This window comes from Clinocottus analis, unplaced genomic scaffold (assembly GCF_023055335.1).
Source record: "Clinocottus analis isolate CAN_PGR_092001 unplaced genomic scaffold, fCliAna1.0.p SCAF_3, whole genome shotgun sequence".
Classification (NCBI taxonomy): domain Eukaryota; kingdom Metazoa; phylum Chordata; class Actinopteri; order Perciformes; family Cottidae; genus Clinocottus; species Clinocottus analis.
The window spans coordinates 1,831,903-1,847,839 of NW_027176042.1; the positions used below are offsets into that span (position 1 = coordinate 1,831,903).

At 48.9% G+C, this 15,937-nt stretch overlaps 2 protein-coding genes across 5 annotated transcripts; both read right to left on the minus strand.

The window, feature by feature from the left end:
• Positions 1-1,141: 1,141 nt before the first annotated feature.
• On the minus strand, positions 1,142-5,124 carry zgc:109965 (Nicalin-1-like). The gene is made up of 15 exons (XM_068594836.1): positions 4,962-5,124; positions 4,225-4,415; positions 3,850-3,994; positions 3,674-3,771; positions 3,490-3,567; positions 3,304-3,407; positions 3,128-3,216; positions 2,905-3,044; positions 2,652-2,830; positions 2,476-2,563; positions 2,349-2,387; positions 1,971-2,143; positions 1,825-1,878; positions 1,675-1,753; positions 1,142-1,317 (listed from the first exon to the last, which is right to left on the minus strand). The coding sequence occupies exons 1-15, from the start codon at positions 5,122-5,124 to the stop codon at positions 1,261-1,263; spliced, it is 1,677 nt and encodes a 558-aa protein (XP_068450937.1). The 3' UTR covers positions 1,142-1,260.
• Positions 5,125-7,332: 2,208 nt separating this feature from the next.
• On the minus strand, positions 7,333-15,773 carry fam219aa (family with sequence similarity 219 member Aa). 4 transcript variants are annotated; one of them, XM_068594365.1, is made up of 7 exons: positions 15,538-15,773; positions 14,966-15,069; positions 11,345-11,441; positions 10,792-10,885; positions 9,846-9,926; positions 8,241-8,316; positions 7,333-7,849 (listed from the first exon to the last, which is right to left on the minus strand). In XM_068594365.1, exons 2-7 carry the CDS (start codon positions 14,987-14,989, stop codon positions 7,691-7,693), a joined length of 531 nt encoding a protein of 176 aa, XP_068450466.1. In that variant the 5' UTR covers positions 14,990-15,069; positions 15,538-15,773; the 3' UTR covers positions 7,333-7,690. The 4 variants fall into 4 exon arrangements, with proteins under 4 accessions (XP_068450466.1, XP_068450465.1, XP_068450464.1 ...); XM_068594364.1 differs by lacking the exon at positions 14,966-15,069 and having other exon boundaries at positions 7,333-7,846; positions 8,262-8,316; XM_068594363.1 differs by lacking the exon at positions 14,966-15,069 and having other exon boundaries at positions 8,262-8,316.
• Between the last annotated feature and the right edge of the window lie 164 nt (positions 15,774-15,937).

A 15,937-nucleotide genomic window follows, 5' to 3' on the forward strand; every position in this document is an offset into this window, starting at 1 on the left:
ACACGCAAAGAAATGTAAACAACCAGCCGCCAATTAGCGCGCGGCCTGAACGAAGAGCCATAAAGAGACGGCCGCTAACAAGTGATCCGGCTCCTGGTTTGACCTCACGTGGACCGCTTCAGAATGAAACATCCCGTATATATTTCCCTCTTTTTCTGCAGAACTCAAACACGTCGTGGTGCCTCTTACCGGCCGGGGCTGGGGGTTGTTCCTGCGGTGGGCCGAGCTGGGCCGAAGATGCTCTCGCTTGGCTCTGCTGGGAGAAGCAAACTGCTCTTTGTACACGGTGAGGTAGAGCAGGGGCGCCATCTCCACGTCTTGTCTCACCTGTCTGTCCTCCTCGCGGCCGTGAGCATCCCTCTCCTCCGCCCGTCACCTGCTGGCTCCTCCCCTTCCCCCCCCACGCTGTCTGTTGTTGCACTCACACCGCGACAAAAGTGTGTTTTCTCCTCTTGAAGTGGTTGCTGGGTCGTGGATGCCACCTAATAGTTGATGTGTATCAATCCTTCCATGTGTGCGTGCATCAGTCACTACAAATCCTGCAAGGATCTCCATCAACAAGCAAATACACAGTAATAAAAAAAGCTGTGTAGAGAAAGGTTGAGAGCATCTTTGCTGGACCAGAACAACGCTTTGTGCTACCTGAGCACGCGGCCGCCGGCCCCCCTTAAAGCCCAGAGGCCCCCTGCAGAGACACACATACCTCGGGTCACTGTGCATGACCTACTTCCCTCCCACAAACCAGTCAGCGGCGATGCCAAACACTCAGCACCCAGTAAAACATAATCAGTCTGATCAGATGTACAGAAGTGGAACAAACCAGAGGAGGGATGGGCTTTCTAAGAATGTCCCAGCAGCACCCGGGGGTCACCTCCATCCCGCTGTCAGCGTGTCGCACCAGCATCAATAATTCACCCGGCGCCGCAGGGTGCCTTTGTGTCGCCGCCGCTCCGCTCTGAGTTATCGGTGACAGGAAGCGGCCGTTGAAGCCCGGTCAGACCCGTGTGGACAGACGCAGAGCGGCGACAGCAAATCAAAGCTCCAGCTGGCGTTGCTCTCTAATACAAAGATTCCAGTCGGAGAAACGGTTCGCAATGCAGTGCGTTTATTAAAACAGTATAAATGTCATGCACACGTTGGTGGTTGGAGGTTGTTCGTGTGATTGGTCCCAGAAGATTCTCGCTCGCGTGTCCTGCAGGAGTCCAGCGAGCGCAGCGCTGACCTCAAAGCTCTCGTCATCGACCGAGTGTTCGCTCTCATTTACTCGTGCTTGGATTTGACCACCGCTTTGAGCTTCGAGTACAGATAACCAAAATTCTGTGAGACGGAGCAGAGAAAACCAACCTGATGGGTCAAAGTGTCGACTACCTGTTACATTACGTCACATTTAGCTGACAATGTTATCCAAAGTGCATTCAACCGTGAGAACAAACTCAGAACAACAAGAATCAGGAAAGTACAATTCCTTCAATGAAGTCAAACTACAAAGTGCTAACTGAGTGCTACAAAAGCGCTAACACTGCGCTACCTTCCCTATTCAAAGTGTAGTCGAAAAATATGTGTTTTTAGTTTACGAGGGAAGACGTAGACACTTCCTGCTGTCATGTCGAATGTTGTTGAAAACTATCAGACCACCTGTGTGAGGTGGACAATATGAACGGTGTACTAACAGACCTGGATGCTGTAGTAAACGATCCCCAAATACGCAGCGATGCAGCCTCCGAGGAAGAGGTCAAAGGCCGCAGGCTTCACTCTGCAGGAAGAGGCATGTCAGTGTCCTCGTGCCTTATTAAAATTAACGTGCTTATGAGTGGAGATACTCACCTGTGCATTACTATCGGCTGGTTCATTTGATCAAAGAAGGTGATGTCAGGGTCCCTGTGTGCACACATGGAGTTAATTAGAGGGAAGACGCTTCACAGGATGCTTCTTCTTCTTCTCCCGCTGCTGCTACATCCTCTACATCTTACTTGCGATCCTGTCGGTAGGCGTGTCTGTGCACCTGCTGCAGGTAATGTCTGAACTCGTGCTCCAGCGAGTTGACCAGCAGGATGTGAGCGGGCTCCTTGTCCAGCAGCTGGGCGGCCCGAGGCACCGACGTCAGGACGGACATCAGACTGGACATGCGACCGTCGTGGAAGTCCTGCGTGCAGAACGTAGACGTGGAAAAGGTCTCACGTGCATCGACATGTTTGCAGATTTGCAGAAAGTGTGCAATAATGCAGCCAATAACAAGCTGGATTATGATTATCTAATGAAGGAACAACACGCTGCAATGCCCACGAACCAACACCAGAGGGCAGCACTTGCCTTTGTTTATGGACCAAAATAACGAGCAGCCAACTCACCAATTGGCCCTTGAAAACCTGCACATCTTTTGGAGGAACCTTGTAGAAGACAACACAGATGAATCACACATTAAAACTGCAGGAAGCACAGTGTACATATTTGGACACTTGCATGTTATTCAATCACCTTGTCAGAGAGATTGTACATGTAACGAGCCAGCGCTTCTGCTACGATGACGCCGTTCCGCTTCATTTTCCTGAAGTCCACCTGCGACCTGCGAGACGACACAAACACGACGGTGACGTGTGTCTTCTCGGCATCTTTTCACCTCACCTCGTAGTAAACACGACTAGAGGACCCACAAGGTGTCCAGCACGGAGCCACGCAGCTCAGATTTGGGGTCTTCCAGGTGAGACAGAGTGAAGCTGGGTATCCTGCGCAGGCTGTAGCGCTCGTGCTCCCACGCCACCGAGGACTCCACCAGGTTGATCTTCTTGTGGACCAGCCCCACCTTCACCCAGGGGAATCTGGACGACACCACCTGGTGGAGGGATCGCACATGTTTAGGTCAGAGACAGGCCTCCTTTACATTCTGGTGTCAGTGAGGCGCGTCACCTCCTCCAGCTGTTGAATGAAGGCGTGCATGGGCGTGTCGGCTTTGGGAGGGCGGGACACGTGCATGTGCAGCTCGTCGCTGTTGGCCAGAGTATCCAAACACAGAACAAACGCCACGTTGTCCTGCAGCAGGCTGGACTCTGGAGAGGAACAAAAAGGGTTTGGATTGAAGCTCCTCCGTGCTGCTCGTGTTCAGACGAGCTGCTGGAGACCCAAAGCTCACCGGCATGGTCCAGATTATCTTCAATCCATCTCTTCGTGCCGAGGAAATTGTACTTCCCTCCCCCAGTTAAGGAGAACATCAAATGAAACCTTCAAAAGAGGAATCGGGCATTTCATAGCGTGTCGTTTTACGTGACAGGAGACACTTTCTCTTCAGATGATGATCAGTAAACTCACGGAGGCCTCGTGCTCGGGCTGCTGAAAAGCTTGTGGAAGAGACGCACCAACTCCAGTAGGATGGTGACCCCACTCCCATTGGAGTCCGCTCCATAGGACAACCACTGCGTTGCACACCAACACACACATGAATACACACAGCATTGCGCTGCACATAAATACGGCATTAAGTGCTTCATGACTCACTGGTGCCAGCCCGTAGGAGTCGTAGTGGGCGGTGATGACGACCGTGGGAACATCCTCCCCCGTGCCGGGAAGCACCCCCTTAAAGGGAAGAAGCATCGCCCCGTTACACCGAGGAGAGGACCGGTAACACGAGCCAAACACATCCGGTTCTGACTGTGCGCCTGAACAACGGCTCCGGACTCACCTCCAGCGTGGTGATGACGTTGTCGGTGACGCCTTTGATGGCGACGTTGTTGCTCACGAGGATCTGGAAGGCCGTCGCTGTGACCATGCTGCGAAACACTGCGAGAGAGAGAGACATGAACCTCCATGTGGGTCACGTTCACCTCCTTGGAGTTAAAAATGGTCGCCGCCTCTCACCTCTGACGAAGATGGACGAGGTCCTGGCGGCCGCGGCCCGCTTGACCTCGTCGTACATGCAAAGCAGCTGCTCGTCTTCGGGCGCCACGTACACGGGCATGAGGGTCTCCTTCTGCAAGGCCTCGCTCTCACTCACCATGAAGGACTGCGAGGGAGAGGAGGGGGGAGGAAGAGGACGCAGACGTATGATGAAGGATGCTGAGAGCTGTCGGCGAGCTGTTACCTAAAGCCCCGGAGCACTGAGACACAAGACCTCCTACAGGAAGTGTATCCTGTCACAAGAGAAGCTGGAGGTCATTTTTTTCTTCTCCCTTGTTGCCTCGCAGCATGTCCTGGAGCCAAAACAAAAAAGGTGTTTTCTGGATAACCGGGTACCTGCACGGCATCCTGGGGGATCCCGGAGATGTTTGCGGGCAGCAGGATCAGGACGGCGGCGGCGCTTTGCCTCTGGGCCTCCAGGTACTTCTCCGTGGTGAAGTCCTGCACCTTCATGATGACGCAGCGCCGCGTCAGCACCGGCTCGTCCGCCGAGCGCGCCTCCGCCACCACGATGGCGCCGCGGCAGCCTCACGGCACAAAACAACACAAACACACAACTCAAGACACCTCACTGCTGGACTCCTGTACTCATTTCACAGTGATAATACACTGCGCTATACAGGATGTGTTGTATTAGTACTCAACTGCTTTTATCTTAACGTTATATTAAGATTTGGCATGCAAACATGATTATGACCCGTTTAGATATCAGTGCATCAGTAATACACACACATGTGTGTATATATCTATGTATAGATATGTAATATTGTTCTGCAGAACACATTTGCAGGTATTTTTCAAACTTTACTCTGATCTTCATGATGATTTTGGGCCTTCCAGAGAGGAACTCTCTCTTTAACTACTGATTGGTCTGAAACAAGGAGACACAGCTTCTTCTTTTGTTTTAATAAGAGGTCACAAGCCCAAAAGGTTTAAACACTGGATGACAGCTTCCAGTATGAAGCAGAAAGCAGTAGAAAGTACAATAGTTTCCTTTGAAATGCAGAATTAAAAGCATTAAACGGACACACTCAAGCCCCTCAAAGCTGCAAAGAGCTCCAGTAAAAACTCACCGTGCTTCTTCTGCACCAGGTTGAACTGCTGCATCCTGTAGGCCGTGAACTCGTAGGAGGAAACGGCCGACAGGGCGGCGGCGGCGGCGTGCGGCCGCTGCACGCAGAGCAGCAGCAGCAGCAGCAGCAGCTCGGCGGCGGCGCTCAGGACCCTCGGCAGCATGCTCACGTCTCAATCTGTGAGGGGCGGGCTGACGGTAAGGTGAACTGCACCAGAAGGCCCACTACTCCCAGTTTGACAGCGACACCTTCTACCTACGACCACGAGCGTCACCTCGCCACGGGGGGGGGGGGCTCACCTGTCTGCCGGCGGTTGCGTCTCATGAACCTTTTTGCACGACGTCTTCCTCCCGTCAGCGTGGACACAAACTAGATCCTGAGGATTGGAGGCGTCTTCTGGAGGTAAGCCGCCGCTCGCCATCTGCTCCCGAGGGATCAACGCGAGGCTAATCACAAAGACCCGACCCCCCCTCCCCTCCTCCAACACACTCACTCACCACTCTTCCATCCCTCCATCCCTCCTCCCATCCTCTCTTTCCTCACTGGAAAGGTGCCTTCAGTGACTTTCCTGCAGCAGCTCGCACAGAGAAGCACGACACGTCACAGTTCAGATATCTAATATTTATTTTTTTTGATATGTTGCACTATACACAGAACTTTTGACACCGTTAAAATCTAAATGGAACCAGTTCACAATCATCATAATAATAATAATAATAATAATAATAAGCACCTGACAAAATAAAACAAAATAAAAATCTTGTCTGCACATGAATTATTTCCCGTTCTTGAAAAATAAATTAAGAAAAAAAAACACACACAACTGCAAATAAATAGCTTCTGTTTTGTTTTTTTACGACGCGTTAATTAACACTGAACTCAAGAGATTAGTGAGGCTCCGCCCCCCTCGTGAGAAGACTTTGGCCTGGAGGAGAGTGTGAGGATCCACTGGGATGAAGATTAATTATAGAAAATAATATCAGCACCATATTCACCGACAGTTAAAACACGTTCGTGTTGAGTGAACTCACGCTCTCTCTCCAGGTGAGATCTACTAAACACAAGTTATGTTTCCTTTAGCAACCTGAACGCTGGAGGAACATTGATGCTGGATATTTAGGAACATCAGGGATGACGGGGTTTCCCTTCCTAGTCGCTTTTAGCTCTTTTTATTCTCGGTTTACGGCGCTAATCGTTCATTAAAACACACATTATTCCTTCTTGACCAAGCTCCAACATCTCTAGGAGATGCATGTGTATCCAGGTTTAAGTTATGACGAACACAAAATGTTTTTTCAAGTGTCAAAATGCGCATTTTAGTGTTTTTTTTGGGGTGGGGACCGGCTTATTCTTCCACCGACAAGATTCACATGCAGGTGACTTTTATCCTCTGAAGACGTAAAAACATGTGTGATGTAAACATGACAAATAATCCGTATGCGTGAAGCGCTTCCTACGACACACAGCCGTGTCCGGTGCTACGAGGACAGACCCAGAACCGGATCAGACGAGTCCAAAAGGGGGGGTGGGGGGGAAGTGCACAACCACACAAACCCAATACACGTACAACTAAAACTGTGTGTTTTTTTTCTCCTGTAATTAAATCATAACAATCCATTTCATTTCAGCAGAATCCCTTCAGAAACCATAACACACAGCTACGGCCAAAACTGCACAACTTTCTATGCGTTTGCACATGTTCAAAGCCTCTTATTAGTAGTAGTAGTAGTAGTAGTAGTAGTAGTAGTAGTAGTAGCAGTAGTAGTAGTAGTAGAAGTAGAAGTATTTTGTGACACATTCACTGCAGGTGGCGGCCCGTGTGCTCGTGTCCATGGACACAAAGGACGGACGCGGTAACTCGTGAGCGGTGTCTCTACGCTGACGTCACAGTGGGGAACCTACACACTACTCGCGTGTTCAGAGGTCGACAATAACCGGTAAAAATCATCTGCACGAGCTGGCCATTAGGACACAGTTAACAGGCAACATGCACAACTATTTTGTTTTTCCGGCTTCTTTTTGAGCCGAACGTGAGACAATTACGCCGCGGGACAAATTCCTCCCGATGGCGTCGTGAGTTAGTGTTTTAAACCAGCGGCCGGGTGACTCCCTCGGACACACTTTAGACACGCACAGGTCATCTTCATGCCCGACACACACACACACGTATACACACACAGGAAGACGAAGCAGAGGAATGGGAAAGAAAAAACAATGGCCCACGACGAAAACGTCCGATCTCTCCTCGTCCTTTGATCCGACACTTTTAATGACGCCGCGGTGGGAGGAGTCGACTCCGCGGTGACGCACTGTCCCGGTGATGTCACACCGTTTGTGTCTGTTCTTCCACGATGGAGCACAACCCCCCCCCCCGCCCCCTCCCCGAGGTTCCTCTCAAACCAGCAGATCCACGAGCACGAGATGGGAAGTCAAAACGAAGACGAAGCAAAAGAACGCGGCGTCCCTTCCGAGGTAATGTTTCCGCCGCCGGTCGAGTCCTCGCCGGAGCGGCGACGCACAAGTAAGACGCACGCATCCAACCATAGGAGGAACGCGCTCTTCTCACGACTCGACCCGCCTCCATTTCCACTCCACTCGGCCTTTAGAAAGCGTCGTTTCTCCTTCGGGCCTTTGCCGGCTGATAGTTCGTCCTCCTCGCTGCCGCTCTGGTCGGTAGATGTCCTCGGTGCAGGCGGGAGGGGGTTTCCCTTTGTGGGGGGTCGGGGGGGCTATTGGATTTGACAGGCTGTGGAGGGAGCAGCCTGGCAGCACATGCAGGTGGGGTTGACCGCCTTCGGGGGGATCAGATCCAGGTCCTCGTCGTCGGGGATCTCGTCGAGCCGGTAGCCGTCCTTCAGCAGCTGGATGTTCAGGTCCTGGTTGATCTGCTAAGAGAAGGCAGACGGCGGAGGAGACGCCGCATCAGCAAGGGCCTCGGCACGGCGTCCGCAAAATCCTCCAGCGAGGGACGACCGCGTGAGGGACGCTACTTCCTGCGCGTGTTCTTTAAAAAGACCTCACGACAATTCAGTTCTTACAGAAACAGAGGTGATGGCGCAGGCAGGTCGAAGAGGAGGAAATGAAAAGGAAATATTGAATGAGAACTATGGAAAGAAGCATCACAGGTGACTGTGACTATGAAGGCTGGCAGGTCTACTTCAGACAGGTGCACATGTACCTGGTGGGAGTGGTGTGACAATGGGACTGGGTGATCGGGTGGTGATGTGTTGTGGGTTCACCGAATGACGCTGTGAAACGGTATAATGTGTGTATAGATACCTGGTCCCTCAGACATCTCACCTCGGCTGAGGAGTATCCTGATGAGGAGTATCTGGACATGTCGAAGTCATCGTCACTGAAAGACAGGTGAGAGTCGGCAGTGAGACAGGTGAGAGTCATCCTGACTTGCTGGCTCCTACATTTCCCTTGATGCAATGCTGCAAACTATTTCGTCCTCTGCTTCCTGTCTGCTGAAGGTCTTTCACACTCTGTGATTCCAGACTTTTCTTTAAAGATCTGGTCTGTATTGAGGTTATTTTGTCCGTACATCATCAGGAGTATTTATTTATTTCATAAGTGTGACAAAACACATCATACCTACCCCTAAACTCTTACCCCTAAACCCTTACCCCTGAACCCTTACCCCTGAACCCTAACCCCCTAACCCCAATCCCTTAAACCCTAACCATAAACCCTTGACCCCTAACCATAAACCCTTAACCCCTAAACCCTAAACCCCTAACCATAAACCCTTAACCCCTAAACCCTAAACCCTTACCCCTTAACCCCTAACCCTAAACCCTTAACCCTTAACCATAAACCCTTAACCCCTAAACCCTTAACCATAAACCCTTAACCCTTACCCCTTAACCCCTAACCATAAATCCTTAACCATAAACCCTAAACCTTTACCCCTTAACCACTAACCCTTAACCCCTAACCATAAACCCTTAACCCATAAACCCTTAACCCTTAAACCCTAACCCGAAACCCTTAACCCCTAAACCCCTAAACCCCTAACCATAAACCCTTAACCCCTAACCATAAACCCTTAACCCCTAAACCCTTACCCCTTAACCCCTAACCCTAAACCCTTAACCCCTAAACCCTTACCCGTTAACCCCTAACCATAAACCCTTAACCCCTAACCATAAACCCTTAACCCTTAACCCTTAACCCCTAACCATAAACCCTTAACCCCTAAATCCTTACCCCTTAACCCCTAACCCTAAACCCTTAACCCTTAACCCCTAAACCCTAATACTAACTTTCTCATGTAATCATGGAACAACATAAAGGACGATAACAACGTTTTTACTTATTTATTCATCTATAAAATCAAATCTAAGTAAAATGAGGCGAATGCAGCGAACAGGCTTTTTTCCCCCCAATCCGCATGAGTAATCACCGTCACTGTCACCAGCGAACAGAGCGGCACTGTGCAAAGCGAGTCTGACGTGTGGGGCGTAAACAAGCTGCCGTCCGGCGCCGCTGTGACTCAGAGAGCACGAAGCGATACGTGACGTCGGCCCGGGACGCTTTCCAGAGCCCTCGTTTGGCCCGAGAGTGTTCCTCACGGGGCACAAAGGGTGGGACTCATCTGAGTCCAATGAAGACCTGCTGGTGTACGGGGGAGGAGGGGGGAGCACTCCCTCTGAGCTGCTTTTCCCTGCCCAAATCCTCACCCCGCTATCCTCTAATCCCGCGCCCTGGGAGAGGCTTTGTCCCTTTTTTTAGGATCCCTTCTGTTAAGAACTCTCTCAAGTTGCCATATGGATTAATGTGAGAGCGACAAAACTGCAAGTTAGCACATTTCTCCCGCGCCCTCTCTCAACAAAAAGCGTGCTCTTTCTCACATGAAGATGTGCAACGTGAGGTACGTACCTGTCGGTGTCCAGCGCCACCAGGGGCTTCTCGTCCGGGCTCTGGTCTAAAGAGGAGTAGCCTTTGTTCGGCACCACCAGCCTGAAGATGAGCGCAGACGACGACACACAACACAGAAGACTTTGAAAACACACAACGCATGGGGCTTTTGCACGCCGAGTGGCACGGCTCCAAACATTTCAAACTCAAGTCAGGCGGGAACAGGATGACCTCAGTGTGGCGCTCTTCTCACGGGCGCGCGAGGAAACACAAATCGGGGCTAATCTGCAGCCGTCAGACTGCAGGCGTTTCTGGATTATCCCCCCCCCCCCAGTGGGACAGAGACCAGTCGGTAGCCTTTCTTGTATTCCCAGTAATCCACCACCAGTGGGTGGGATTAGACAGATGAGCCAGTTGTCATGTTGTTGGGTCGATGCTCGGCGCTTTGACTCTTTTACCAGCATTCAGGCCACAAACAGTCTCTAAAAATAAACCTAATTAACCCGTTGACAACTGTGGAACCATTTTGGGCTTCAGACCTCCTTTTCCCCTGTGTTTGAGTCGTCGTAGGAACCCAAAATTAATTCCTGTACTTGTGCTTATTGTATGTATTTGTTCAGCAAAGTCTTGGGAAAAAATGTATATCTGCATAAAAATCACTTTTAAAATATATTTTGATGGTAACTATAAACATCCAGCATGATATGAGCCAGATTCCTTAAAAAAATGCCTCCTGGAGCGTCAATAAGACACCATTTTGGAAAGATTAGGACCTAAAGAATCAGAATATGTAACAAAAATCACTATAAAACAAAGTCTTGTCCTGTTAGGAAGGAGTTTCAGTCAAGAAACTGTGTCGTTCGGTTCAAAATATAAAGAAATTACGTATTTTAAGCCAAAAGGTTGTCTAAATGGGGCATGCTGGGACTTAACATGGACTTAAAATGTCAGAAAACGGTGTCGTTACCTTGTCCTGGCGTTCTTCTTGGGCTGTTGATTGACAGGACTCCCCGCGGTGCCGTTCTTCACGGATCCCTTCCTGGCAAGGTCCCTCTGTTTCTCTACGCAACCACAGGGTGTGAGGTCATCAGGAAATGCATCAATAAACCTTCATGACGTTCAGATGCCCGTTTATATGCATTTGTTTGTTGCCGAATTAATCAAATATGTTCAAAACAAAAACTGAACATGATCTATCTGCTCTATAGTTGCTGTACAGTGAACAAGCGACACATTAAGTTAATTAAATGAGTTTGAGAAGATGTAACTGAGCCCTTTGTGCATGTGGACTGTAGAGTTTCAGGAGACAATATATATTTGAATATAATTGAATTAGCATTCAGAATGTTTGGGCTTATTTTGACCTTTTATGATATTCCTCAACACTCATCTGCATGCTGCTGCAGCCCGAGGCACCGCTTTGTTCACAGCTTTAACTATTTCCATTCTAAAAGGTTGTGTTACTGCTCACTGCTACACTTTGCTCATCCAGTGTGACGTCGTGTGTTTTCTTGCGATACCTATTTGCACTTGCAGCGGGGACGGCTTGTAGTTCATGGCCACGGTCTCTCCCTTGCCGTCGGCGTCGGCCTCCGAGGTCGAGGACGCCGCGGGGTCCTAGGACATGTTTGGAAAAGGCACAGTGCAGAGCATGTCAGCCGGGCCGGAGCTAAACGGCAAAACACCAACAACCACCTGCCTGTGCTATCATGTGAAGTATTTGCTAGTGGCTGAGTGGGATTAAACTTGATGTTTCTGGTAAAAAACAAAAAAACAATTCAAATCAACTTGTGTTGTACTCCCATTGGGGGCAGCTGGACTTGAACACAGTGGTGAGGGCAGTGATTTATCACCGGCCCACACAGCCGAGAATCTGCTCTTTTTTTTCAGACACTGCTTGTGTCCTTTCCTCCCTCCCTCTCTTCCTCCCTCCCTCCCTCCCTCCCTCCCCCCTCCCCCGCCTGTGAGCCTCCATAGCGGCCTGGTTTCCTGCATCAATAGGCTCGAGTGTTCTGGCTCCGTCTCTTTTCTGTGCGAGCGCCGCCGGCGTGGGGAGGCGGCCGTGAGGGAACAGAGGGGGTTCCTGTCGGAGCCCGCCGGCTTCCCCAGATTGAGAGCGGGGAGCCGGGCCGCGCCGGGCCGCGCCGGGCCGACAGAGCGCCACATTATGTCGACCCCACAGTCGCCCCCTTGTAGCGCTCTGAGGGGCTCCACATGGACCACCGGGCCGTTTGGCTTTCAATAACTCTGTTTTTCCCAAAAAGAGAAATGGCTGTCGTACTTAAACTATCCTCCAAGCAATTAAATACCTGGAGCTGAGACTATTTTACAGTTAAAGCCACTGCTCTGTACTCACATACATATATAATTAAAAGGGTGGATACCTAAAGGAAACATAGCAAAAGAGGCATATTTATACTTCTACAAAAGCTAAAGTGTCTTTAAAGCTTGCGGGGGAATTGATGGGATGTGAAAATAAAAAAGGTAGACGCAGATATGCCGGGATTTATTGCATCAAAAACACTTTGATGGTGTCACTATGAAATACTATAATTCCATGAGATCCATTCTCACTTTGCTTGATAAAACATTCATGAGTATTTAGCAGGGACAGTGAAAATATCACTCCTGGTGTAACAGATTTAATAAAACAAGAGGCACATAAAAAAATCTGGTGCAACAAACTGAACACGGGGCGTCAAGGTAAAGCTCAAGCTGAACTAAAAGCAAAAACATGCATTATTGCCATCGAAGCAAAAGGCGAATATTGAATGTTTTTAAATGTTTCCATCCAGACAAATCGTCTCTCATTGTGAAACAACTTCCTTCCACTTCTCTACAGGACCCCACGGCACTACGGCCAAAGTCTCGTAGTCTCGTTCTCATCCGGCGACGGAGCAGCATCCATTTAACTGGAATAATTAACGAGAGCTGCGACGGTGACGGTGACGAGTCGGCGTGCAGACGAGGCATTCCCGCAGTAACAAGCACAAACACACGCTCGCTCTCTCGCTTCTGTGACAGTCCCTTCCCTTGGATCATCATGGCTTACCCACGGGATTTACTTCTTTTTTCCTTCATTCTTGTTTTTCACACTTCCCTTTCCAGCATGGACAGATCCTGTGATGAGGTAGGGTCACATCGTCTGTCAAGCTAAATCCCTTTGAAATGTCTCAGCGGAGCCGGCAGTTAATAATGAAAGGGATGTGGTATTAAGTTCAACGTGACAGAATTCACCGCCACTTCTCGAATATAAGACGACAATAAATGACTGATAGCAAGGAGCGGGTTGCCCATAATAAACAATCTTAAAATAGACCAGCTTACGCTGTATTGCTCTAAAGTTTGGTCGAAAATAAATGCTACCAGAAGTTCCCAAACGGAAATGCAATCCAAAATAAATCCTGATGTGCTCCGCTTTGGATAAGCCATTTAAAACATGCGTCTAAAGCCTGCAGAGGACTGCGACATGAGGAGTGACGCTTTGAGTTGGATGCATGTAAAAGTCAAACAGGGCCACTGGCCCTGACCTTCAACATGCATTCAAAGACACCTGCACTCACTCATGCTCACACACACCGACACACACACACACACTGGGAGAACATGTGTACACTCAGTGTATCTATTTCATCAGCCTGTCCTCCGACTCCTTTACTGCCTCCGATGATGAAGAAGAGCCACAAGGCCGCTGACGCAGCACAGACGCCGAGCGATTGGCCGGATTACACCTCGCGGCCTCCCGCCGGCCAATAGCAGCCTCCACTGATCCATCAGGTGACCGTCAAAACAGTGGCATGTTATCCTTATGATTTAGCCGACAGTAATCATTCTCAAATGTCCTTGTGCTTAACGAGGGTTAAAAAAAAATAAAGGTAACGTTCACAATCTGAAGCGTGGAACGTTTACGATAAAAGACGATAACTCACTGATTCAAATCACTTCTTACATCATAAGAAGGGCTGATTTCACAGGTGTAATATGGTCTCAAAGGGTTTTATTTTACATGGGAATGTGTATTTAAAATGGCATGGACATTGGTCTTCATCAGGGTCCTTTTTAAATACATATTGCCATGTAAAATATACATTTTGCACAAACGTGGTTCAGTTTCAAAGGGGGGGTGGGGGGCGTGCATTTTCTGTGACCTTTTTCCACCAATGCAATGAGCCCTTTACAAGCATCCAAAGAGCACCTGCATGTGATCATTCACCACAGAGATCTAGCGACGCTTCTCCTCCATCGTCTTCTATAAAAAGCCGTTGTGTTTGTGTGAAATGAATTCTCAACAAGGATGCAGGTGCCAGGTGCATTCACGCATTTCAGCGACCACAATGGAAGTTATTAGCATTAAAATACACAGCCGTGTGTGTGTGTTTCTGACACATTGGGACATGAATGGAAAGTGAGGGGACTGTTTTAGAGGCTGGGACTGCGAGATCTAGGTACATTTAGGAGGCCGCAGCATGATAATAAGGAATTACACGATGAGTAAATGTTAAATTGCAGCCACAATCCAAGTCTCTCTGATATCGGATTGAATTCCACAGAAATCTCCCTGGATAAAACATGAGAGCAGACTGATCAGCGCCTCATGAGGAGAGGCAAAAAAAGAGGCTTTCTGTACCACAGAAAGTATGTTATTCTGTGATTTCTGCTGGTGTTCAGCCTCAGGGGTGAGAGGGCTGGGGAAGCACGGGTATGAGAATGAACAGTAGAACTGGGAGCTCTGCTTTGGCTGTAAAACCCAAAGGCAAACACTTATACACAAAAAAAAGAAGAAAAAGAAAAAGGGACAGCTGTTTGAGACTGCTTTGGAGAATATGACTGGTAAAGCAGAACTATCCATGGTAATAACACGCTGTACTGATGAAATAAAGGCTGAAATGTAGGGAATAAGAGCAGTGGTTCAGTAAGTTATTGGAGGCCATTCGTATCATGTCAGATCTTGTCCAGTGTGGAGGTTGGGCCTGAGTTCAAAACCTGGAGAAACATACATAACCCCTGTGTTACATAGACAGAAGCACAGAACACATTGAAGCCATGGCTGGCTACTGTTTGAGTGTGTGTGTGTGTGCTACGTGCACTGGCAGGTCTGAGTCCAATAATAAATCATGGAAGGAGAGGCTATGTTCTCTTACTATGGGCCTGCTCGGGCTAGCCATCCTGAGGGGTTGCAGTCTGCAGTGTCGGTGTGACTGTGGACAGAGCTCCCCGTTCACGCGCGCAGTCGGGCTCACAGCACCTACAGCCGCCCCGACCCAAATAACACGTCACCACAGAGACATCACGCAACACACAGTGGGCTATGTCGCCTATTGATGTTATTGCGCACATACTGACGTGGATTTAAAAAAAAAAAAAAACACACACACACAACAACAACAAGATATTAGTCAAATGCGTGGTTTTGAGTCCTGCGATGCAATATACAGTGAATGCGTGTCTCTCATTTAAAACATGCATTATTAATGTGATCACTCTATGGAGAAAGAGATGACGTTAGCCGCCGCTATCCTTTCATCTGCAGAACATCCATCTACACCCTCCCAACGGCTCAGTTTGTGCCAAAGATGTAAAATGCTATCGGTTAGCTCTCACCCGCAGATTATGTCACGCAGCTGTCAAGATAAACCCACGAACGAAATGTCGTTTGCATTCAATAGAATTATTTGCATAAACTGTGTGTTTTTTTTTCTCTTTTTTTTCTTACCAAAGGCTGCGTCTCTCCGTTGACTGGAGGTACTTGGAACCGGTCGATTTCTTCCATCATTTTAACAAAGCGTTATAGAAAAATGGTACGCTACGTCAAGGTAAACGGAGCCTCGTGTCTAACTGTTCCGGTGGATGATGCTCGGTTGTCGGGAGCATTCGTTTTTCAGCATGATAGCAGTTCGTTTTCCTCCATCCTGACAGAGGTGACTCGACAGCAAAACAGCAGTACCGCCCCACTTCCGGGTCTTTAGAATATTCATGAGAAGGATGACCAATCACAGAGTCTCTAGAATATTCATGAGAGAGCTGACCAATCACAGAAGAGATTACGTTGAAAAGCGTAGTGTCGGTATTTCATCTTTTAGCAATACAAATATATAAATACACAAGTATATTTA

Coding starts and splice junctions, on each gene's coding strand:
- fam219aa (XM_068594362.1), bottom strand. CDS start 15,597: ATGATGGAAGAAATCGACCGGTTCCAAGTACCTCCAGTCAACGGAGAG. Junction 10,886..11,344: donor CCCGCTGCAAGTGCAAATAG/GTATCGCAAGAA, acceptor GTGGTTGCGTAG/AGAAACAGAGGGACCTTGCC. Junction 7,850..8,240: donor TGAGATGTCTGAGGGACCAG/GTATCTATACAC, acceptor GCCTTCTCTTAG/CAGATCAACCAGGACCTGAA.
- zgc:109965 (XM_068594836.1), bottom strand. CDS start 5,124: ATGCTGCCGAGGGTCCTGAGCGCCGCCGCCGAGCTGCTGCTGCTGCTG. Junction 2,831..2,904: donor TCATTCAACAGCTGGAGGAG/GTGACGCGCCTC, acceptor TCCCTCCACCAG/GTGGTGTCGTCCAGATTCCC. Junction 2,144..2,348: donor AGGTTTTCAAGGGCCAATTG/GTGAGTTGGCTG, acceptor TTCTGCACGCAG/GACTTCCACGACGGTCGCAT.